Consider the following 25804-nt stretch of genomic DNA (forward strand, 5'->3'; position numbering starts at 1 on the left):
TCTAATATCTCTATAGAATCATATAAATAAAGAGAGAGATTTGCATAGCTTCACCCCCAACCCCTTCTAATAGTGATTAGGCATGACAACATATTACACAATCCCTAAGCACTGTCCAGGGGGGTACCTAATGTCTCAATACCTCTTAAGTTGGAGTATTTGCAGATGTCTATCAGTACAAAGAATAATAAATACTTCACCTTGCGTAAAATATATTTATTACCAATACTGCTTTAAAGGAACATGCAGGTCTGGCCTGTTGGCTTCAATACATATTGTGTCCCTGACCCAATACATATTGTGTCCCTGACCCAGAAAAGGTATGTCAAACAGTAGTTCTGACTTCACCTGCTCCATGTTTGTCCTGGATCAGTTATGCATTCCCAGAAGGAGGTCAGTGATGAGTTTCTAAATGTTTCTCATGGTATGGATAAAAGCTACATTGTAGTGACTTTGATCAATGCTCAGAATATGGGACAAATGCCTCCAGAGATGAATAGGTAAACCCAGTTCTATCCTAAAAATCAACATCTTGTACAATGGGCTGCTAATATTATCTTTGATTGATTTATTTTTTACAGGTCGTGTACAGATTTAGCATTGCGTGGAAAGCATGAATCAATATAGGATTGTGAAGTGTTCACCAAGTCCTTAAAGTCTGCAGTTTGCTGGATATCTGTGAAGTGGCCAGCAATGAATTCTGGTGTAGGCTTAAACCCACCCACATCTCCTGAAGTTACCAGTGAAAGATATTCTTCAAGGGCTGGTAGTGTGAAAAATATCTGCGTGCTTGTCACTAGAAGGGCGTTTGGCTCCTTTCCAAAGTATGGCTACAGTAATCACAGGATTAACATGATCATTTTAAGGAAGACTGTATGTCAGGTAACTTGAAACAAACAAAAAAAGAAATGTGCATTCTTGTTTAAAGGACCAAATCGGGTTTACATAAACAGTCCCTAGCTTCCATTCTCTATCCCGCTAACACCCGCTAACATAATCTAAGCAAAACCCCCACACAGGCAATGGCCTCCCACAATGTAAGTGGCAAAAGAGAAATAATTCTGGGGAAATCTAACAATTTCCATCTTTAACCACTTCAAGACCAGGTGTTTAGACCCCCTTCCTGGCCAGGCCATTTTTCAGTATTCAGCGCTGCGGTACTTTGACTGACGTTTATTCCGTCATGCAGCGCTGTACTGAAATGAATTTTATACCATTTTTTGGGGACAGATAGGGCGTTATTTCGGTGGTATTTAATCACCACTGGGGTTTTTATTTTTTACTATAATTAGGAAAAATTACAGAAAATTTGGGGAAAAAAAAGTTTTTTTTAACATTATGTTAGGAAACATTTATTAAGTGGTATTAGAATTGCACACGCTGTAATCTGTAATCACCTTAAAGTCGGTTCAGGACCAAAGCAGGTGGGGATGAGGTAGGGTTATTAAGCCATCCAAACCAGATCTTTTCAAACTTTCAAGTGCTACCCCTGCAGGTATAGGTAAAGGTGGAACTCCAGCCACAGACATCTATACAAATTCATAAGGGGGAACATTAGTGTGAATTGTTCAGCCGAGTCCTGTTTAGTGTAAAATTAATTCATTTATACCCACTGGTTAATGCACTGTACTCCGGCACTGTGGCTATGAGACCTGTGGCTCTCATACAGTGCAGGGATCCTCTAGTTTACCCACACTTTTCTCTCCCCTTTTCCATTTACGGAATGTCAACAGAATACAAGGCATTCTGTAAATGGACAAGAACTGCGGCTCCCCTACAGTGAAACGATCCTGTTGTTTTTTGCCCATCCTTGTTCATTCATAGAACTCCTTGTATTTTATTGACCGGCAACAAGGCATCTTGTGATTGGACAATGGGAGAGACAAAAGAAGGTAAACAAAAGGATCCCTTCAGTGTATGTGAGCTGCTGCACAGGAAGTAGAGTGCTGTTTGTATTATCCAGCGGGTACAAATGAATGAATTGTATACTAAACAGGACCAAACTGATCATTTAACTCATCACAAGAGCTAACACTTTTCCCTTATGAATTTATATAGATGTCTATGGCTGGAAGTTTAACTAACTGAAGCCAAAAACTTTATTTTTAGTTTTGGATAGAGGGCAGAGGGATTGGAACACCTATTTGTATTGCTGTCTGTGTCTCCATTAGGAAGATTAACTTGTTTTGTCCTGGTGACAGTGAAAGAAAATCCCAAATTTTTTGTTGTCTTCAAAACAAGAATGAATGGGAAATCTTCCAATGGGGACACTAGTTTCGGTGACCCTGCTGACCACCATGGATTTCCCAAACTTACTGTTATGGCTATCGGACAGGAAGCGAAGGAAGCTTATGAGCCCCCCCCCCCAAGTGATCTCAATTTAAGTTAAAAAAAAAAGTTTAAAAAAGTTAAATTAAAATTGCACGAAAAAGAAAAATTACATCCCCCTGCCCCCCCCACCCCCCGCAAACGTGCACATTTTAAACCAAAAACGGTCTTCTAACTTTTTAAGCTGGCTCCTAGATTCACAGAACATTTGTCAAGCCCTGTAATAATAACTATTAGTAATAATAAATAACTGTGCATTTCTCAGGGCGATAATGACATCTGAGGTAGCCAATGCAGAACTTTGAGATGCTGCTCATCTATAATCTGTCCTGAGTCCTGTAAACTTTTTCTAGAAGCTGTAAAAGTTACTGTTAATCTTTTCCTCTGCCTGAGATATGCCAATGGTGAAATTTTTACCATCTTTCACGTCCAATGACATTATGCTTGTCTTACCGAATTCTGTCTAAAACGTCACGCATCATAGTTTTCTAAAGCAGGCAGGTGAAGGTGAAACACAGATGTGACAATCTTACAGCCGTATTCCTCCATGGAGAGATATGAAACTGATACCCGTTTTAACCTGCTGGCCCCTACCTAAAAATTAAATGAGTTTAAGTCGTACAGGCATTAGCTCCTAATTTTCCGGAAGAGCGCTGTAAGATCTGGGCCATTCATTCTGCTACTGCTCTGTGCCAAACTAGCTATCCAAGAATTCTTATACTTATTCACAGCTCACTATCACCTAGAACCTCTAGTGGTGGTGAGTAGAGGACTGTTCGGCTGTAGAAGTTGTTTATATCCTTCTTTCCTATAAACATTTAGAAACGTAGTTAATGTTCACAAATTGTCTTCTGTCTTTCCTTTTAGAAAACCACAACGTTTCGTAAAGTTTGGACAAAACATTCAAAGTCCTCCATCAACTATGTAAATGGAAGAATTTATTTTGCCAACTTTGGGTGCTGTTTTACAAGGTAATGAGTTCAATGTGTAATCATGTCCTGGTGTTCTAATTATTAGGCAGGTTTCAGCATTACAGTATGCTGATATGAGCTGTGGTACCCTTTTAGTAAACGTCTTCATGGCCTCAAAGGGTTATCACCTCACCATGGCATCTCTCTGATTTCAAGTAATGGGGCAGTTCATTGCATGCAAAGCAGAAAGGTATCTGAGGGGGAAAAAAAAATCAATCAAGCTCAGTAAACACATGTTTATTAAGTTGTGGAACAGTGTCATAACTTTGAAGTGGGTCAAAGATCAATGGTAATGTTTATTGCGGCCAGGTCACTATCTGCAAGGAGTTTGCATGTTCTCCCTGTGCTTGCGTGGGTTTCCTCCCACACTCCAAAGAAATGCTGGTAGGTTGTTTGGCTCCTCTCTAAGTTGACCTTCTATGTATGCATGTGTGATAGGGTTCTTAGATTGTAAGCTCGTAAGGGTAGACTAATGTGAATGTGCAACTATGTAAAGTGCTGCGTAAATTGTCGGCGCTATATAAATACCGTAAATAGCTAAAATCTGGGTGTACTGGAAAAAAAACACACACACTTTCCTTCCAAAGGGTTTGTAATATTTTATAGCCACTAATGTGATTTATGCACCCCTGCCAGATAGGTCTGTGACCTTACTTTCCTAACTGCAGTCAAGCAGTACAGGCTGCTGATTAAACAGTGATGGAGTAACTGTAAACTGATTATGTCATTCCTGTGTTCTCACCTCCGTTACCGTGTTAGACTAACAGCACTGTGTCAATAGCTCAGATTGATGCCTCCTCTCAATCTGTGTGCTATGTAAGGGGTTACAGGAATTTAAGAAAGAAAAAAAAGATGCATTCTGGTAGGGAGTCTTGTTGTATTAAAAATTTGATTTTATTTTTAAACACAAAATTGAAGGTGGTGGAGTTCATATTTGAAGTGGAGTAATTTATGTCGGGTATTCACGCTTCTATTTTCTTCACTCAACCTGCCAACATTCCTCCATCAACACTTACGAGCATTGATGGAGGAATCTCCAGCTGTTTCTTTTTGTATTCCGACAGTGGGCGCCGGTAGCTGGCAGCTCATTGGCTGCTAGCTCTGTTCGTCCGACAATTTTCCAACATGATCCTTCAATCAGCTGATTTTGAGGGGAGCTGGTCGGAAAGGTGCCAACAGAGGTACACGCACATAATCAAGAACCGGCCGAAATTCAAAGCATGTATACCTGCCTTTAAACCAACCAATTTAATTTTGGCCTACTGTAGCAAAGGTGCTTTTTGGCTGGTTGTTATTGGTCACTTTACTCATTGTGTTTTTTTTGTGTTGAATAGGCTTGCTGGAGTGACAGAATGTGAATGAGACTATTGATTGTTAAATTCATTATATCTTTGTATACAGTTTTTCTTCCAAACCACATCAACTGTATGAAATGCCGAGATGTCTAAAATCAGAAAAGATTGAAGATGCAATGTTATGTGAATGTCCATTGGTAAGTACCTTGCATTGTCAAAGGAAAGGTTCACTTTAAAATAACCATGTGCTTTTCTTTGGTTGGGTTCCACTTTGAGTATTCACCTGTATATTTATATTGAGTTATATTTGTTTTTTTGTATTAGATTATATATTTTGATTTGTGTTTTTCGATTTTCATGTCCAATACGTTGCTCTGATCAGGGAAAAATATGATCAACTATAATACTATTTCCTGTTCTTCAGGGAGAGCCTCTTCCTCAGCCATCCGATTATACCTCCTCGTTGATCGCCATAACAGGTCACAACTGGCTGCTACGTATTGCTGCTGATACTGGGGAGACATTACAGAAGGTCTACCTTGGGTCATACAGAAAATTCAGGTAACATCTGTTAAAGTCTGTTGCATGAAACCCAATCTCCAGAACATAGTCTGATTTCAGCTTTTATTTTGCACACTGCTCTTCAATCTGACTGGTCATTACTGGCCACACACTCTTCTTTTCCACAAAACTGTCATAATCAGCATTATAATTTAAATACACATGTATATAGCCTACATTTTGTTTAAACTTATTTCCATGTATAATCCTTACTTTAAGCATTTTTTATTTTCTAGCTAACTTAAATGTGATGCCCTTTAAGGCAAATAGAGATTTACTTTTTGTCTGGCACACTTTTGCAGACATTTCAGGTCCTCAGACTACCCTTACATTTTTCAAATACAGAAACTTGCCTGACTAGAAAACCACGGGCCACCTGATCTGCTTCATACCATTAAAGGAGAATTATGAGGTGAGGTGATTTTTACTCAGCCTCATAATCTGAGCCGACCTGTGACAATGAGACTGTCACAGGTCGGCTCAGTAGATCGGGAAGTGAGCGAACACATACCGGCGCTCGCTCACTTCTCGATCCTCTGCCGGCAGAAAGAGGTGACGGGAGGGACTGGATTCCCCGCTCCGATCCTCCAGCGCTGACTGGCGGAACAGACGGGGGAGGGGGCGGCTACAGGTGGCTCTGCCTCTAGATAGGCAGAGCCAGATGTCACTCACGCAGCTGGGTGGATCCAGACATAATTGTCGGGATCCGTTTCGGCTGCGGCGTCTCAGTATACTGCGAGTCGTAGCTCGCGGTATACTGAGCTTTGGGTGACGGGAGGACGCTAGTTTGTGTCCTCCCGTTACCCTTAGGAGAACTATGGGGAAAAGCCCTAACCCTATAGTTCTCCTTTTAACCCTGCGCCTGCTTGAAGAAATTGCTTCTGTTAATGCCGCAGTATTCCTCACCCTTCTAGGTTGTGTACAGTTATAAGGAAGCCATTAGTATGGAAATATAATTGCTGTCCTTGCAGATTTGTTTTTTCTTTTTAAATGCATGCTCCTGGGCTGTGCTCTTTTACCCAGCGTTGGCATTTGGTGAGTAATGAATGTGGATGTGCTGGGTTTTGTCAGGATAGCTAATATGCACTTGGTTGTCCTGAGTCTGTTGCTCATTCAGTAATAAAACAAGGAAATACACATCAGTCCTGGAGTATGTACCTTGAAACACAATTCAGCAATGGCAGCTCCCATGTTTAATGTTTAGGCCAGTTGGGTCAGCCTTACTGCTTCCTGGGTCAATTCCTTGCACATTAAACAGAGATGATGATGTGAATTCATTGTCCAATGAGCAGGATGTAAGCAGAGAGGTGCATAGGAAGCTGCTGCACCAGAAAATAAAGAGTGCCTCCTGTCTGAGTGTGCACGCAGCATAGGCATTTGTAATTCATAAGACTGTCTGAATAGAATAATAAACCTGTGTTAGTAAAATAATCTTTTTTTATTTTTAATGTTTTATTACGCATTACGGTACTATGAGTCCATCCACTTGAAGCCTTAAAAACAGCTGATCATTGGGGACTCTGAAGGGGTGACCATTGTTTGCCGATAGTTGTGCATCTCACAAGTTTTATCTGCGCAGTTATGTTATTTTATGGTAGGAACTCTAGTGTAGTATTTTCCTCACCTTTCAGAAAGCTATACAGATACAACTTCTAACTGTGACAACGGACATCTGATTTGTGACAACAGGTATATTGCCTGGGATGTTCCACAGGAGACTCTAGTTGTCAAGTCTATCCAAAAGAATAGTGTCTCTGAAAGCCAACAGGTATGTGTTTTATCATAAAGACAATGTTATGAACGTTGAAGTTTATTGTAAATGTACTTAAAGTGACACTAAACCCAGGAGTTGAATCTTAAAAATGCACTAAAGAAAAGTGTTGTAAAGTGGTGACCGCTCCAAGCTCACTCCTGTGGTGGACTACAATCTCAGTACAAATTAGTAAACTAAACATTAGATTGTAGTCCATCACAAGAGTGAGCTTGGAGCGGTGACTACTTTACAACACACACAGGGACCATGGGGAAAAAAGTAGCCCCCCTCCAGAAGGAAGGACAGTGTCGGCACCAATTCAGAGATGATTAGAGGATCTACAGCCGAGTGATACACAAATAAAGATACATTTAAAAAAAGTATTCAAGTACCTTAACTATTAACAAAAATGTAACTCCTCAGTTTAGTGTTGCTTTAGGTTGTGTGAACGTTTTAGCAGTTTAGCGGCACTGATCATGCTTGGCTAAAGGGCTGCCAATGATGTTCCATGGATTTGTGTCCTTTCTCAACCTGACTAACTATGTAACTATACATGATTTGTTTGATGGAAGTATTCCTGTTCATAAAAAAAAAAAAAAGATCTTTTCATCTGCCATTGTAAAGTAAATTTGAACCAAATGGGAACTCAGGTTTTTAATTAAGCTGTCAGTACAGCCGGAGAAGAGAACATTTTACACATGAAAATTTAATTTGCTTGGCTTTAATAAAAATGCTCGGGGTGTAAACATTGTACTTGTTTTTTAAAATTGAGTCGTGTTTGATCCTTATATTAAAATGACTGGAAGACAAAAAAAAGAAAATGTTCATAAAGTATTATACATGGTTTATGAGAGCTACCCACCCCTGGTGTGATATGACTGTATAACAGAGGCCGCAATACAAGACTTTTCAGAGCCCTCAGTTCTGGGGGTTTTTTTTTTATCCAAAATTGTGCCCTTTGAGACGGTTTCTTTTCCTCAGCCCATCACAGATGTCAGTGGCCAAAGGGGGCAGACACAAACTAGTGATCTTAAAGCTGATCAACTGATTTGCATATTAGCAGCCCATAAGAAAAATGAACTGTTTTGTCAATTCTTCTGTACATGGTTTTCATACAGCAGTTTTTTATTTTATAGTTAGTAGCTTATTCACATCTCTCTTTATATTTCAGAGCACAGTGCTGTTTTATTTTGCGATCTTCAATGTTTTCCCCCTGACGTTAGTAGGTGTACTGGAGATTGATAAAAAGGTATCTTTATTTTGTCTTATTTCACAATTTGCAATATTTCCCCCGTGACATTGTCACTATTTTTGAGAATGATAAAAATGTAAGTTTAAAGTAGTGAACACAATGATAAATAAATAAGGCCCCATTCACACCAGAGCATTTTTGTTGCGTGTTTTTTCTGCACTGAAACGCATGCAGATCAAAACCCCATGTACTCCTATGTTAATGCAAACGCGCGTAAAAATAAGCGTATTGTTTAAAATAGTCTTTAATCTTCTTCTTTTGTGGAGCTTATCAGCATCTTTTGCTCCATAGACTTAAAAGGAAACGTGCTCATCAGCTCGTTTTTTGCGCCTTTTTTTTTTTTTGCAGCTGAGACTGCTTTTCATTGGACAACTGAAAAGGAGCTGAAAACACATCTTAAAACGCTCTTGCTTATGAACAGAAAATGCCTGTAAAACACACAAAAATGTTTCTACTGAATTGCTATCATTGTTGTGGTTAATGTTTTATCCTGTAAAATGGCTGCCTCGGCTGTGATGTGTCATTATGTCAGGATGACATTTTTGTGTTGTGATAGTTTGTGTTTCTTATGAGGATGACCACTAGAGGGCAGGTTTCCAGCTGTTCATATGTCTTCTTTTTACCAACCATTGTTATAACATTTTGTTGAAAGTGTCTATATCCAGTTATCTTACGAGTAGTGAACATTTTGAATGTCTCTGGGAAGTAAAATCAGAGTAACATAAGTTAGTTTATGTAAGAGTAGTCATGTTCTCCTGCAAGGTTTTCATTGAGAGCCTGTAGGCAGATGACCTTTCATGCCAAAAGCATCTCCCTCTGTGCTGGGATCGCCTCTTTTACACTGAACAGCCTCATGTTTCACGGCTTCCTACCCAACTTAGAATATTATATGAATGTGTAAATAATGTTTCCTCAGATGACTTTTATTTATGCCAATGATAGAACCAAATGTGTGGTCCTAAACTAGACCAGGAAAAGTCCATTCTGCTGCCTATAGGCACAGGCCTACTGTGTCTAATGGTAATCTGACCCTACAAATGCATATGCAGAAAGTCCCCCCATTCTGTATACACAGAGATTGTAACAGCTTGCATGGGACGCAATGACATTGTGGCCAGTAACCAGGTTGCCTGTCTGCTGTAAGGTAGTAGTTAATGATTTCCACTATACACCACCAACAATGGCAGTGCTGCTGGCCTGGATGCCCACACCTAATAAAGCTTTAAGCAGGACCTTCTGTTTGCCAGGGGAGTTTAGCCACCACTGTAATCTGCTGACCGGGATTTGTTCAGACCTGAGTGGTTAATATTGTAGGATATTCACAGAATTGCAATTTCCAGGCAAGCAAAAAGTAAGTGGAGCTAATTTTTGTTAGATTTGCTTACCTGAACCTCGCTCCTCCACCGGTCAGCGCTCTCCTCTTCTCCCTAACTGCTTTAGCTGTGGACTGTCCCTCAGTGTCCTCAGGTCTTATGCAGGTTTATGGAACCTGCATTAGAAATGTCATCAGTGGTCCTTAGACCGCTGAGGCCCAGGGGACAAGAGACTTTGAGGACCGATCTTTGAACCCCAAGGAGCCGACGGGACTGGGGATCAGGTAAGTAAATCTGCTTTGCATGCAATTGTATTTCAAAGGCTGTTGTAACTCTTGACATGTTCTTTTTATACAAGCTGCATGCTTACCAATATTTCATGGCAAAGTCCTGGACTAATCCTCTCCATCCAGCGTTGCCGATTGGGCATTTCAACTGGATCCAGGACCTCTTAACTCCACTGTGTAATGCTAGCATTTATATTAATAGATCCCATAGTAATCAGACAGTGTCCAGCTGCCATCAGTGGCTTCTCTAGTTAATGGATACTGGTTGTCACACTGACCCTTTGTCTTCAGTACTTTAAGTCACTGACTCAGGATATGTAGGAAAATTAGGTATCTCTGACTTGTCACAGACTTGGAAAGTATTAAAAGCAGAGGGTCAGAATAACATCTAGGCAAATTCCATCTTTAAAAGCAGCTCCGCAATAGCACCCCCTCACTTAAAGCGTAGATTACATCATATTTCACAGACCAATGAAAAAACAACATGTTCTCCTACACAATCCAGACACCAGTCTGTAACCTAACCCTAAATCTGACCCTGACACTTAATCCCTCCCTTTTTCTAGCAACTATGAAAAATTGAAATCTAATTTTGGGTAGATTTGGTCCTTGTTGTCCATAGGATTGAGGGGGAGGGTGCTCATGCAAGCAAGTTCTGCAGTCGGCTTGGCACATCAACATATGTAGATATTGTTGGTTCATCAGGGTAGGCGACAGCTTTTCCAATCAGTATGATCAGCAATTGACGGCCTGCAGGCTAAGCCCCCCCCCACTCCCCACCCCCAAAGGTAAGATAATTGCCTAATCCAGCCATCATAAGATGTATATTACAAAACTAACCCATTTCAAATCTAGTAATAGCAGAAATCCCTCGCAATAAACACTTTTTTTAATGCAACAGTCATAATTCTGTCAACTAACCATTTTATTATTCCCTCATAGGTGTTTGGGTCTAATGTAACTGATGCCATGATTTCCAATGGCATGCTGATCGTAATGCACAGTGCTGGACTTGTCCGCCTCTACAGCTTTGAGAGGATAGCTGAGCAGGTATGAAATAAAATATTATCTACTTAAAGTAGTATTAATCTCAATCTTATTTGTAATAATGAATCCAGATCAAACAAATACACATTGCCCAGCAAAGTATTCCTTTACATTTTAGCCCAAGCACTTAGTCATCTTGTTTCTGAACAGCTCCAACTCTCTCAGCTCCACTCTCCTGAAGTTCTATCCAATCCAAGATCACAAGGAACATAGCCTTGCTATGTCTGTGTGTTTTGTGGAGACACACACGGCTTAGTAGCACACACAAGTGTGGCTCCATAGAACCCTGCAAGTCAGAGCCACCCTAAAACAGGATATTGGGGCCAGTGCTCAGGGGACAAGCTGATTCTACACAAAACTGAAACTTTTAAACATCAAAGTGCCACGTCCATTGTATGTGATTTATATCGGCAATGGAAATAGCCTAGCTTTTGACTTTTAATATCATTAAATGATGTAATGTGAGATGCAACAGCCATTTGTAGTCTCCATAGGAAGCCTTTGTGACAGGGTGGCAATGTAGGAGACGGTCAGAGCGTCGTTACCCTTTACTAGGAAGTGCCTGAATATGCACCTTCATGGCGGGTATTTTAATGAAAGCTAAAGACTTACAAATATTGAGAATAACTTTAATTACACTAACTTTTTAAAATTTGTATGAGAGGTTAGTGTTTCAGTTAACATATAGTTTAACACAAGACAGACAATCCTCTACCTTTTTGTATTGCAATGTCTGTAGCCGGTTTCAGCAAAGTTGCATAAAATCCATCTTCCGCAGTGATGCCCTTTTTTCCTTTCATTTTTTTTCCCATCTTTGCCATTTTTTCTTTCACTCAGCATGATCGGAGGCCATGGCTTTGCTTTGCTAAAGTAGTCTAAGTGTCTACAGCTAGCCCCAGATGGCTATAGATTTATCTTGTTGAGCCCCACATTCTGTCTGTGTATTGTTGTTTTTTAAATGATTTTGGCTACAATAAAGCAAATGTAGATCAGGAATTATTATGTAGCCTTAACCCTTTCGCTGCCAAGCCCTCCGGAACATTTTTCAAATCAGCTGGCCAACGTAGCAATCTATTACAACAGAAAGACATTCCACAGCTGTGAGTTTCCGAGAAAAACAAGGTACTGCTGCCATATGTTGCTGAAATGACTTACTGAAACAATTGATGCCAGATTTCTGGGTACTGGATTTCATTTTTCTTTTAAATAGCAAGAGGCCATTACATGTTTTTCACATAGCTGGTGATAGTCTAAGGCAGGGCTCAAATTTCAAGTCCTGAGCTACTAGCCAGGCCTTAAGAGTCACTAGCCACCAGTTGCCCCACCTAACCCTTACCCTGCCCCGGCCTTAACTCCGCCCCCAAACACACCCTCTTAAATAATTCTATGATTCTTATCTTGTGATAGTTGCCGCTTGTAAACAGCAGATTAGGGATTCCTGCTGCAGGAAAACGCAAGTTCCTGACACAGGAATCTCTACTCGCACCTGAAATATACTGTAGGTGTGAATGGGGCCTAATATACACATACACTAAAGGTGTCCATACACCTGCCGATTATGGTACGATAATCGTGGGTGATCCTGCAATCGTATGATAATCGGCAGGTGTATGGGCAGCGTGCGACCGCTTCTACTGTAAGGTCGTACGACTTTCGTCTTCCAAGCACGCTGGAAAATCTGCCGAAAATCGTAAGATTTTTGGCGGGTTGGTGGCGTGGTCGGAAGACGAATGCTGCATGGGCCGGACCTTACAACGGGTCGGACCTTACAACCATCGCACAACGAAAGTCGGTTGTGGTTGTAAGGTGTATGGCCAGCTTAAAGCATAATAATACACTGCTCATATTAACCCCCCAACATAAAATAATATGCTCCCCCCTTATTAACACCACACACACACACACACACACACAAAATTATAATACACTCAACCCCTTCCAGCATGTTTTGGAGTGTGGGAGGAAATCGGAGTGCCCGGAGGAAACCCACGCAAGCACAGGGAGAACATGCAAACTCCTTGCAGACCTAGCCTGGCCCGGATTATAATCACTCTTAAAGAGAATGTCATTGTGCTTTCAATTTTATTAGGTAAACATGTAAATTTAGATCTGATTCTCGTTAATAATCTTTTTTTTTGTGTGTTTATTTGTAATTACGTATGTCATTGGGAAGTAGCATTATTTGCTCATTAAGATATGCAGGATTCATTTCTGCCTTGCAAGGATTGTGCTTTACTGCTCTTTCTTACAATGCAAGTCTGTAAGTCAGCCAGCACATTAAAAGCAATGTGCTCCTGGCGTGTCTGATATCTTATCTGCACAGTTGTTAGTAGACAAGGCCCTCTCATGGCATATTTTGACAACAAAAATATTAAAGAGTAAGCTTATAAAAAATGGTAAAGTCTTCTAAAAAAAAATGCTATAACAAGGAACTCCAGGAATTCAGAAAACCTCGCCTTGGAGTGGGGCTACCCTCACACTGCAAGGATTAGGAGCTTCTTTTGTCTAGGGAGCTCAAATAAAGTGGATATACTGGCCTGATTCTCGATCCTACGGTGGTCAGCGCTCGCCTCTCTCCCCCTTTGCTCTGGCTATGGACTGTGCTTCAGTGTACTTGAATCTAATGCAAGTCAAAAGACCTGCATTAGATGTGATGACAGGGGGATCTTAGGCTGCCGGAGCCCAGGGGAGAAGAGACGGTGAGGGTCGTTCTAGCACCCTGGCGGGACTGAGGATCAATTGAGTGTATCTGCTTTATTTGAGCCCCTAGGCAAAATTAGCACTCATCCCTTGTAGTGCGGGGGTAACCCCACTGCAAAGGTATGTTTTTTACATTCCCAGAGTTCTTCTTTAAGGTATTTACTGGACGCTGAACTCCAGGCAAACCAAACACAGATGAAATCTAAATATCTGGGCCATTTACCTGCCAAAGGGTTTGCACTTCTGTCCATATAGTTCTGAAACTTACACAGCTCTTTCAGGCAGCTGAGGAGACCTGATATTTTCTCTGCTGCAGTTAAGACTTAAAGATCTTGTCCCTCTCCTAGCCTGGGACTTGAAAGTGAAGCCTGATTTTATTATTTATCTGTCCCTCTGCTCTTTTCCTCCTATCAGCATGTCTCCTGTTAGCACATAAGCACTACAGCACAATTATTCCTTCTTCTGCCTCACCCCCTCCCAGTCTTGGCTGTGCTGTACAGTGCACTGCAAGAGGTGGATATCAAGTCAACTTTAGGTACTTGCACTGCTTTCATTTAAAAAATAAATGTAGGTTGGATTTACACCTATGCATCAAAACACATGCCACCGGGCAATGGCACACGTTAGAGCCCATTAACACCAGCCCAGTGTGCCGTGGTGTGATTATCACACATGCGTAAACACAGCCCATTCATTGAAGTGGGCTGCCTAATGCACCACTGTGACAAATCCGGGCTGTGTATTGCTAACGCTGGGGAAGGCACTGTGGGTATGTCTCTTTGTTTATCCTCCCATCCCCCATCCACTCCTCCCATCCCCCATCCACACCTATCTGTTAAACTAATCAGCCCATTGTTAGACTCCCAACTCGAAGTGTGTATTGGGACAAAGCAGCCTCCTACAAAGTGGTTGATACCGGTTCGTTCTAGACCGGAGGGGGTGGGCTTCTTTCTATAAAACTCCAATGCTTGGTGTTAATAAAGGCTTGTGTCATTCTGCTTACCTCAAAATGAGTGCTGCCTGATTCTTGAGGTAATGGTAACAGGGTTTGGAATACGTTCCATTTGGGAAGCCATATCACTGACGGAGGTGCTCAGTCGGGGTGCCAGGGAGTCCGTCACAACCACAATGGACAAAAAAAATCATGCATGCAGCATTTTTGGCAGTGCACTTCAAAGCATGTCAGCATGTTGTCTTGCACTGAAAAGTGTGCTGGGAAGGTGTGTTGATGTGGCATTTAGAATTAATGGCACTACATTTTAGCAAAGCACATAACTTGAAATACCGCAGCGCAATGGTGTGAATGGGCTCTGAATGTGCTCTAGAATTTTTTTGCAAGCTCCAGAACTGCATGTAGTGCAGATTAGGTTTCATATGGCAGATTTGTGTGAATGCAGGGAGGGCCTGGTAGTGATCTGACTGTATTGTGTGTGAGCGTGATCTAGTTTTGTCTACAATACAGATAAACATTTTAATTGAGTAAGACTGAACAAAAAGCAGATATGTGGTGCAGATTGCAATAAGCAGTCAGATTTTATTATTCCTAATAAGCTTGTTGCTTATTGGTTGCTGTGGGATATTGCAATGTGCAGATTTCTGTTGCCCAATTAACCCAATTTTCATGGTCTTGCCAAATAATATAAATATTGTAAGCTCATTTCATTTACCACTTTCAGTACATGCAGCAGACGTGTGTCTTGGGGGAGACTTGCACTTGGAAAGGTGAAGCCGGGACAGTTGGAGACTTTCCATTTGGCGTTCCCTGTAACATCACATTGACTGGTATTGTTTTTATTGTATTCTGCATGTGAAACCTAAACTACTGGTGCATTTAGAAGAAATTGAAATACCACCATATGCCTATGCACAGAACTCGACAATACAAAAATGCCTAATTACTGACCGGTGCAATGTGCTGGTAGCTACACTAATGTAACCTCACAGAAAAGAGAAATACACACGATACCTTTCCAGATCACCTTATAATTATGTTGACCTCCTGGCTTTAGTTCTTTCCCAATCACTGACCTAAACAAGTATGCATATCCAGAGTTCTGTCTTTACTTGCTGCCTGCTTATCCCTGGTCAATTTATCAGTAAATTATTTAAGCCAGAGACAGCCTGGCAACAAGAATTTTCAGATGGAGGTCAGCAGTGGCAGCCAATATACAATATTTCTGCTATGACAGGTTGACCAAACACAACTGCCTATGGAAGAAGGTCTTGAGGACCTTCCTGCACTCCCCAATTGCTCTGGATCTTGGTGTGATCTATATGCAAATCTAGTTTGAAGAAATCATGCCTGGGTTTCGCCGGTACTTGGTTAATGTAGGTAATATTACAAGACAAAAAAAAATGTGTAGAACTTTGCGGTGACTGCTATAAACCTGTTGTGTTAGGCACCCAAAGATGTAAAATTAGAGTTACCAATCCAATTATTTTCAGCCAGTAGGAAAATTCCATGTCAGTGAGTTCCCACAGATAATATTGGGCAACATTTCTTTGGGGAATTAACAAATGGGCAGGTTTAAAAAGGCCTAAATGTAGGGATGCACCGATACTAGTATCGGTGCCGCTACTGAGTATTTGGGCGAGTACTCTTATGGTCAGCTTTAATTTAAAACCCAATTGTACTTAAAACAATGTAACAGAAAACTTTTTCTTTTCAAAGTCTCCCCAAACCCAGAATAAGCCTCTAACGCAGGTCCGGAGTCTGCAGCTAAAGACCAGTGTGCTTTGTGTGAGAGCAGCAGTCTATGTACAGCAGTCTAATACTCCCCCCTGCCTTGTCTTCACTACAGCAGTGCCATTGGTGATTATGCTTCCTGCTGATTCCACCACTGTAGCTCTGACAAGGCAAGGGGACTGTCACACTGCTGTACCTTTATAGTCCCTTTACATAGAGCACAGCTCTCTTTAGTTGCAGCTCTGGACTGGTATCAACATTTTCTGCGGGGACTGGGGGAACTTTAAAGATAAAAAGAAAAGGATGTTCTACATCATTGTTGCTGTTTTATATGCTGACTGGATTTATTGATCACAATTTTATAAAGTAAATTTAGGCTTTAAATTAAAGCTGACCATAGACTCAACAGAACAGCTGGAGTCCGATTTGCAGGCATGATCTTTAGAACTCTGCATGACCTACAAAGGTGCAATTGGGCTTTAGTATAGTTGCCAAAATGGCAGGTTGGGTTTAAGGATACAGTTCACAGCATGTTCTACTTTCTTCTGGCCCATTTCTTGTAATATTACTCCTAAGGTTAAAGCATCTCTCCCTTGTCTGACTACAGTATTCTAGCAAGCTGGAATCTGCTTGCCATTGCTAGTGCACATCACTGCCATGTTATTATATCACGTCATGAAATCAATCTGGTTTATATGGTGTGTCCTTACATATGCTACAATGTGTAGGTGATTCGAAGTATCTTCTTTATGTAAGAATATGTAACGCCTAAGGGATTATGTTTTTTTTTTCTTCTTCTATAGAAAAACCTCCGTTTCTCTTTGAAGTACCTTGTCTAGAAAATGCTTTCCAAGTGGGTGGCTATCCCTGGCATTATATAATTACGCCCAACAACAAAACGCAGAAAGGCACCTATCACATCCGCTCCCTTGATGATCACAGCCCTGTAAGCACATTTTTTTATTATTATTTTGGTTTTATCGGTGCTTGACAAATTTGAGAATATCTGCCCTCCTGCTTTTGGATTCATTTTAAGCAACAGCAATAGTGCTACTACTTCTGCTTTTCCACAAAACTGAAACCTGATGGGAATGGGAGGCGTTATACCCGACTGACAGCTTTTGTTTGCCAGTGTCCAATCTCCTACAGGCAGCAGGATAACCCAGTTGTCTTACAATCCTTCTGATCCTGTGTTCCTCAATGAACTCCAAGAAAAGGTTTTTAAGGAGTACAAAATTACTGTTTTAATGATGCATTAATAATTGCAAAAAGTTGTCTTTTTGTTTTATCTAAATAGAGTTTAGCAGTGATATTTGATTGGATAGGATACTATATGGTTATTGCTAGGGATATACCGATACTAGTATCGGTGCCGAGTATATAGGTGAGTACTCGTATGCTCCTGTATCAGGAAGCCGGGCAGCGCGTCATTACATGCTGCCCAGCTTCCTGATTGGACGGGAAGCCCGCTTCATGCTCCCTCGTCATCTCATGTCAGGGTACCAGCCGTCTTGCCACTCCTTGTGGTTGTCAAGTGCGTCATAGGGCACGGGGGTCTCCTTCCTGGCAGGACTCCTGGCGCCAGGGTTGCAGGTACGCATGTGCGGCGGATGTGCGCGCGGTGGACATGGTGCGTGTGCTCCCGTGCCCATTAGTGATGTCAGGTGTGGGCCTTGCTGGGGGAGGTTCCCAGCACACACCCTCTGCCTTTCTCTTTGCCATTGGCTCCTGGATGGAGAAGCCTCCTGGTTGCCTCAACAACCAGTGGGTGGTCTTGGTTCCCCATTGTGTAAATCCCAGTCAGTGCCCTGGCTCATTGCACCATATAGGTAGAATAACTCGGCAATCGCCTAACCCTATCTGAACTCTATACCGAAATACCGGTATCGGTGCACCCCTAGTTTATTGCTTATTGCTCTTCTCCTTATCAACTCAACCAGTGTATATATAATTCCTTTAGCATACTAGGATATTTGTAAGTTCAGACTTCATTCTAGTGTTTGTAAATGCCTCAGAGCATTAGTGGTGTTCATTTTCAACTGGGCCAGAAGAATCATTTGCTGCCAGATGTATGACACAAAGCAAACAAAGTAAAACCGTGCATTAATTTAATGTATTAAGAAAACAATGTTTGGGACAGTGACAGTTATGATGGCAATGCAAACCTTTTTCTTGCCAGGATGGCTGTATTAAAATTGAATATGATGTTAAAGCACATCTATTGTGAAAATGTAATACGTGTTTATTTAAAGATATAACCTGCATGATATAAAATGTGCTCCGAACAGTACCATTTCTGTAATAAGGGTTATTTTGAATCCCTCGGGTGCCTAGTCATACGGTCAGCACTGATGCATTGGTCACATGGTTTGTGTCTGAGGATCTTGGCGGACTGGTGGTTTGGACAGAGCTGGGCAGTCAGGAACTCCTTTAAAACAATCTCTAAATCAAGTCTTCCACAATCTTCAATAGTGACCATACCTCAACACTGCTCATGCGAGTAGAAGGATGCTTATTTACCCAAATAGGAAAAACGGTAGTGGCATATTTTAAGTACAGGTTCTCTTTTTTTTTTTTTTTTGAAAAATCTTTTTATTCATTTTGCATAGTAAACAATTACATTACAGTAACATCTCTTTAAAAACATTACAGCACAATTAAATTGATATGACTTAGTACATTTCCTAAGCTATCTAATTACATAAAATGTTGGTTGAATGTACAATCTGTTCTCCAGATAGACTCATTCCATGAGCATGCACATTTGTTTTACCTTAACATAACTGTACGTGTAAGAAAGTGGTCTGGTGATCCTGGTAACAGCCTCAAAGCAGAAATCTAGGCAAAGAGAAGAAAAACATTTCTTCTATCTATTTGTGTGTTCATTACAAATAGAATATATACCGAATGATCTAAACCAAACCTTTCTGATCACCGGCCACAACAGAGACCAGTACAAGTCCATTGAGGTCTACAAGGGCTTATTGCATAGCCACAGCAATTTCTGAACAAGGAAGCCAGGTTGGGGTTTTTTTCTAGATTAGCTTAGGTTAGGGAACTAATGTACGAATGTAGTTTTTACAAAAACTAAAGGTACATCATACTTTCAGAAGCATAGAAATATCATAGCCTACCTGCTAAGTAGATCAATTTCTCACCCAGATATTCCTGTACTGTACTCGCCACTCCCTTTTTTTTGTCTAAGTGGTGATGCTGGAACACCGTCCTCCCTGTCTCTCTCACGCAGGGAGCCTGTCGCTTTCCGCCTGGTATTGCTCTTTTCATTTTTTTCCATAACTCCTTTTCCAGTTTTTTCCTGACCATTCATGTATATTTTATATACTGCAGGTGAAGAATGGCATACGTGATCTGAAATACTGTTCACTGGAACCTGACTGGATTCACTTCCATCCAGATACATCTGAAAGAATAATTCACGTTGGACCGGATCAGATCAGGTGAGGATGGCGAGGAATTGTTTTGTATCTTCCAGGATATGAACACTAAATATTTTTCTGTCTCGTTACTGTGTGATCTCCACGACTAGATGGCTATTGATTAGTTTTTACATGTTTTTGCTGTCTCCTGAATGCCAAACACCCCAAAGAGTGGTCTGGATGCCCTTGGGGACCACGTGATTGCACATGCTAAGGACACATTTCATAAAGTGACCATTTGCCACTTCCTCTGCATTGGCTGCCCTGTAGATGTGTAGTAAATGTCAAGCAATGTAAAAACATATAAATAGGAAAAGTGTTTTTATATCCTTGAAACTGCATGATTAATCAGTTATTTTACATTTTAAATGATGGTTAACTAAAGAGCAGGGTTTGGCCAATGTTTTTCGGCATGGAAAAGGTGGGCCTAGAAATGGCACTGGAATGGAGATAAAATCTTGACATTTGTGAGGACAGGCTTCCCACTCCAAAAAAAAGTCCTGTGTAGAGTTTCTTATAATAGACAAGGGCACCATATTTTGTCCCAAAAGTGTTCTTTGAAAATCAGCTAATATGCGTTTTAGCAACTGGATGTTGATTGTTGGATGTTGCTTTAGCAACTGGATGTTGATTGTAGAGATCTAAACAACTCTACCATCAGAAAAGTTCTAGATAGGATCCCCATCACTAAATAAAGATAACAATGCACACACTGCCAAGGCAGGATGCAGTGGAGCTCTTTTAAGCTTCTCTGATCACCATTCTTTTAAGTGCTGGATGGAACTCCAAGCAGACCTACCAGAGTACAATAACATTGCATTTTTACTTTTTCCTCAGTTTCTCAAAATAAAAAAAACCCATTAATAAACAGTTAATAGACAAATCTATAGGATTAATTTGCATATGAATGATTTGGACTTCATCTGAAATAATTTGCACAATGACAGCGCCATATAGATATATACATACAGCAGACAGATCATGTATGGTTTAACATTCCATTCCCACTTTTTTTCATTTTCTTTTTCAGGATTGGCTGTTGCTAAATGGCAATGGTACATAATTTTACTGTATTTTGTTTTGCTTCTTGGTATTTTGCTGCAGTGTTTTAAGGATTAAAGAGCTGGAAAACGATTCATACCAGTATGGGATCACGGAGGACTTCATTATTCTAGCCATGCGAGACGCAACGGTAAGCACAGTGTTGTATATGGTCAGTACTGTGAAATCTAGTTCATGAATTCTTATTCCACTTTGTGTCCTGCTTTTGGACTCCCCTTTTAAATGTTTATATACCAACACATGTGGAACCAACAAGGATGTGTACTGTACTAAAGTAAAACTATGGTGTCCAGTGTAAAAAAAAAAAACAATTGTGCTACAGCACTTAAATATAAGTGCATTTACAGTTTTGCTTGGTACCACAGATCCCTGCCAGTGGAGTCTGCCTAATTCAGCTACCTGTGTTTGTGTGGCAATTATGCTGCACGGCTCCTGAATTCAGAGCAGATTTGCCACTCTCATGTAGGCTGTGGCTGCTTCCACTACAGTGAGATAAGAAAATGTTGCAGGCGGTGGGGCTATCAGTACTGTCATTGATGATTCACAATCCTTTATCTTGTCATTTAGCAGCTGGCCACACCTAGTCCTGCCCACTGTATTATGGATTGACAGCACCACCTCTGTTGCTGAGTATTGTTTTCAAATTAGCTGCCCTTTCTGCCTATTTAATATTTAAACATCTGATTTGAAATCAAGGATCTGACAATCCAATAATTTTGTGTCTTTGTACCTCCCTAACCATGGTATCATGCAATTTTTTTTATTTTTTTTTAAGAGTGAAATAGCTTTTGCATGTGAATTAAAATGCATTATATTGGGGTAAACCATTTGTTAGTATTGTCTGACTCTGGTGTGTTTTTGATTTTACATGTTTTACTAAACTGAAAAAGAAAGAGGAAAGACCAGAGAGCCCTTTTATAGTGTATTAATATGTAATATTACAATACATTAAATCATTCAGCCAAAGAGAGTGTAAGGCCTCATGCACAGTATTTCCGTGGCAAGAACCTGTGGATTCTTGAGGCAGGAATCTAAGGTTGGTCCATACAAATGTGGCCACTGTACCCTTCTAAGTTAATGATAAGGTGGCAGCAGCCGCGTCCGTCCATGGCTGTCTGCATGGAATCGTACATGGAATGATTACCAGCGGATCGGGAGAGATGCTTGTCCTTGGACGCAATCTCTCTGCATCCCGCATCAAGCATCTTTCCTGATCCCCACACTTTTGGACAACCACAGATAAATGCAGCCACTGTCACCCTGTTATCAACTTGAGTGGCCGCATCCTAAAGGACTGACCTGGGATTCCTGCCCTAAAATCTTCAGATTCTTGCTGCAGGGCTCTGCAGCCACCTGTGTGCATGTAGCCTTAGGATGGTATCCCTTTCATTTGCTGGCTTGCACAGGCAGCTTTTCACCACTGATAGCTCTGCATGCAGGAGAAAGAAAATCGGTGTTTACACTTTGTACCTGAGAAAGTGACAAGTTGCCCGAAATACGTCATTGGAACTTCTCATTACCACCGCTCTTCATAAATTCCCCTTATTGTGTATTCCCCAACCTCGCAGATGGGAAGCTAGCCGAGAACAGTACAATCTCTGGTATGCACAATAAAGACTTCCTCGTATTAATGGAAATGTGTACTAAGAGAAATATGATGGTTGCCCTTGCTGACCTTCTGCAAATGCTAGTTGCCTGGCTGTCTTTGGATCCGTTCTTTTTAAATCATAGACCTGGAACAAGCATGCAGCGAAGTCCAATAAACATGAAAACTTCTGATGTGCATAGTCATCCCGCGTCAGTAACTAAGAAAGTATTAACGCCCTTGGATCAACAGTCAGACAACAAACCTTTTCCAAACAATTTTGAGCAATTGTAAGAGGAAATTTAAAGGATGTCACCTTGTCTTAGTACAGAATTTCCTAAAATATAAAGTTACACGTTTAAAGATTTTGATTTTTGTTTTTTTTTGTAGGCAAACAATAAAGTTACCGTGACTGCATCTGGAAGATTGGTGAAAAGGCGTTATGATAAGCTGGATGATGATCCTGAACAAGAGGTATAACCTACTACTGCAATAAACTTACAATGATGTAAACTTACATGATCCATGCATACAGTGACATTAACTCCCCATTTTTGTGTGGGTTTCTAACGGGTGCTCAGGTTTCCCTGGGAGATCCAAAAACATCCTGGTAGGTTCATTAGCTATTTCCTGATCTGAAAAAGTGATTTCTGAGACTCAAGTACACTAAAGTTTTACACTCCACTGACTAGAACAGAGACTGGTGTATTTTATGCAGTCTACTTGTTTCAAGCACCAAGCAAACCTCAATTGCACATAAAAAGGTAAATACAAAAGGCAACTCCTTTCCTGAATTAATTGAAATAACCCTAAGGGGTCTATGTATTCATGTTTTGACCCAGTGTTCACACAACTTTCACAGACTATTCACCCACATGGAATCCCATAAGAAAATTGGGTGAATCGTGGGTGAAAATAGACCCCTCACTTTTATGGCTTCTAAAATGTCTATGCCAAATAATTATAATATAATATTAGCCAGGAAATATTAGCCAGGAAAACTCACAGGGGATGAAGGAATACATTTTGACACTTCTGTGGGCAGCACAGTGCCGTAGTGGTTAGCACTTCTTCTTTGCTGCACCAAGGGTCCTCAGTTCAAATCCCAGTGAGGACACTATGCAAGGAGTTTGCATGTGCTCGCGTGGGTTTCCTCTGGGTACCCCAGTTTCCTCCCACACTCTAAAGATATGTTGTAGGGTTAATTAGCTCCTGTCTATACCTTTTTTATGAATGCATGTGAGACAGGGACCTTAGATTGTAAGCCCCTTGAGAGCAGGGACTAATGTGAATGTACACTATGTAAATTATTGTGTAAATTGTCGGCGCTATATGAATGCCAATAATAAATAAATAAACTTCAAGCAGACTTGGCAAATCAGCCTGTGAAATTTCTGTGCACACGATTGAATAACTGATACCAATAGCATGGTGGACTAGCTGACTATACACCCAATATCTTCATTTTGTCATTGTGTTCCTGGCCACACCAGACATTCGAGGCTGTAGTATATGAAGATGAGCTGGATTTGATGACTGTGGTGGCTGTTATTCAGACAGAATCTGAAGGGAAAGCACATGTCAATCTACACTGCAATGACACAGGAAGATTAATGAAGAAGATCATACTCCAGGAATCCTGGGATGTGGTAAGAAACATCTTTGCATCCATTTTATTTCATTCATTCTTATTCTTTATTGCAGTCTACATATGCATTCCATTGCTTGACTTTTGTTATGTTCTGCCCTGTCCCCACCAACCTATTTTCCAATCAGAGTGCCATTAGTGCCCACTGGATTGCTCTGATTAGATCACGGAGGGGGGGCTGAATGAAGGAAATATTACAAATTCCTCCATCATTGCTTACAAGTGCTGAAAAGAGGAGTCTCCTGCTGTCTTCATTGTATTCTGACAGCGGCCGGCAGCTCATTCTCTGCCCAAAAGGGCGTGTGTATATATATATATATATAACTTTTCATGCTATGTTTACAAAATGCACTGCGGCTCGGAGGATTGATGTCGGATGTAAAGAAGAGTTCTTAATGCTGAAAATGTATGATGATGTTTGGTTCAGAATGCTGGTTTTTAAAAGCAATAAATATATTTTTGGACTGCCAGGTTTTATTTATTAAATTTGCCTAGGCTGTAGATGAAAGGTGGAGCTCGGAACAATGCTCTATGGTGGAGCTCAGAATGATGTATTTGTTCCTCCAAAGTATGATGTTATTTGGCAAAGCTGACATGTGCACTGTGATAGATATTTTTTTTTTATAGGTTTACTTTGTCACATTTAGCTTTACACAGCTTAACTCCAGGCAGATATAAAATACACAGAATAATGCAGCTCTGTATTCATCAATACATCATCAAATTTATTCTTAAATGTAAGCTGTAAAATAATTTAAAACTGATTTTGGTATCAGCCTCTTGATGATTGTACAGCAGCCTTTAGTTGGGGAAGAGAGAAGCAGAATAAGGAGCCAATCAGTTATGCACACTGGTAGAAAGAGGGAGCAGAGACATGACAGAGATTATCTCATCATGTGTTGCTTCTCTTTTCACTGTCCAGTCACAGGCTGGGGGTTAGGAGGGGACCTGATAGTTTTCCTGAACTGCAACAGAGAAAAATCAGGTCTCCTGTCCTGCCAGGAGACCTGATTGGAGGAGCAGAAATACAAATCCTTTAACATGTAAAACTGCCTGCTTCTATGCATTTCATATGTGTATTTAGTTGTTTGCTTGGAGTTCAGCTGTAAGGTTCGTAGGTGGTAGAGTGGAGGAATGGTAGTCATTTATGGTTTATTCTATATGGTCTGCTTAAATCCGTTGTAATGTGTACTATTTTTGTTTTCCTCTTGTATATAGAGCCTGGATTATATTTACTGGTGACAGGTTATCAGGTCTCATTTGAAGTCTAATTGTGCCCCCCTTTTTTCTTCTCCCTCTTTCAGACTTACAGCCACATCTTAGTGTTTGATCGTGACACTCTAATACACATAGAGGAACGGCCCAACCATAACTTTTCATGCTATGTTTACAAAATGCACTGCGGCTCGGAGGATTGATGCCGGGTGTAAAGAAGAGTTCTTAATGCTGAAAATGTATGATGATGTTTGGTTCAGAATGCTGGTTTTTAAAAGCAATAAATATATTTTTGGACTGCCAGGTTTTATTTATTAAAATCCTCTTTTCTCTTCTCTAAAACTTCAGAGTGCTGACTTTAGAATAATGACTGTAAATACTTAAGATGCTTTCTGTAACATTTTAAGGAAAAGTATACTTTAATCAAACATAGTATTCATGCTTTGAAATGTCAGTTCAGCCTACTTGCAGAATGCCTACATCCTCTGTACCTGCTAGAATAAACTCTAATTGCCAGTATCCTCATTTCATAGGTCAATATCCCTGAGTCTGATCTTGCGGAGAGTATAGAGGTCATTGTTATTTATGCTTTAATCACTGTCCTCTCTCTGAACGCCCCTGCAAGCCCATGGTCTGATTTCTACGTGTGGGTTTAGAATCTCAT

The 25804-nt window shown here is 40.7% G+C and overlaps 1 protein-coding gene across 1 annotated transcript; it reads left to right on the plus strand.

Moving 5' to 3' along the window:
* The first annotated feature begins 682 nt into the window (after positions 1-682).
* DCAF17 (DDB1 and CUL4 associated factor 17) lies at positions 683-25384 on the plus strand. Its single transcript, XM_018569577.1, has 14 exons — positions 683-882; positions 3196-3299; positions 4701-4791; positions 5019-5155; positions 6845-6903; positions 8045-8157; positions 10703-10810; positions 15184-15289; positions 16997-17139; positions 19542-19651; positions 20735-20822; positions 22668-22751; positions 23771-23926; positions 25230-25384. The coding sequence occupies exons 1-14, from the start codon at positions 694-696 to the stop codon at positions 25341-25343; spliced, it is 1602 nt and encodes a 533-aa protein (XP_018425079.1). The 5' UTR covers positions 683-693; the 3' UTR covers positions 25344-25384.
* Positions 25385-25804: the final 420 nt, after the last annotated feature.

This window comes from Nanorana parkeri, unplaced genomic scaffold (assembly GCF_000935625.1).
Source record: "Nanorana parkeri isolate BGI_ZX_2015 unplaced genomic scaffold, ASM93562v1 scaffold1361, whole genome shotgun sequence".
Lineage (NCBI taxonomy): Eukaryota > Metazoa > Chordata > Amphibia > Anura > Dicroglossidae > Nanorana > Nanorana parkeri.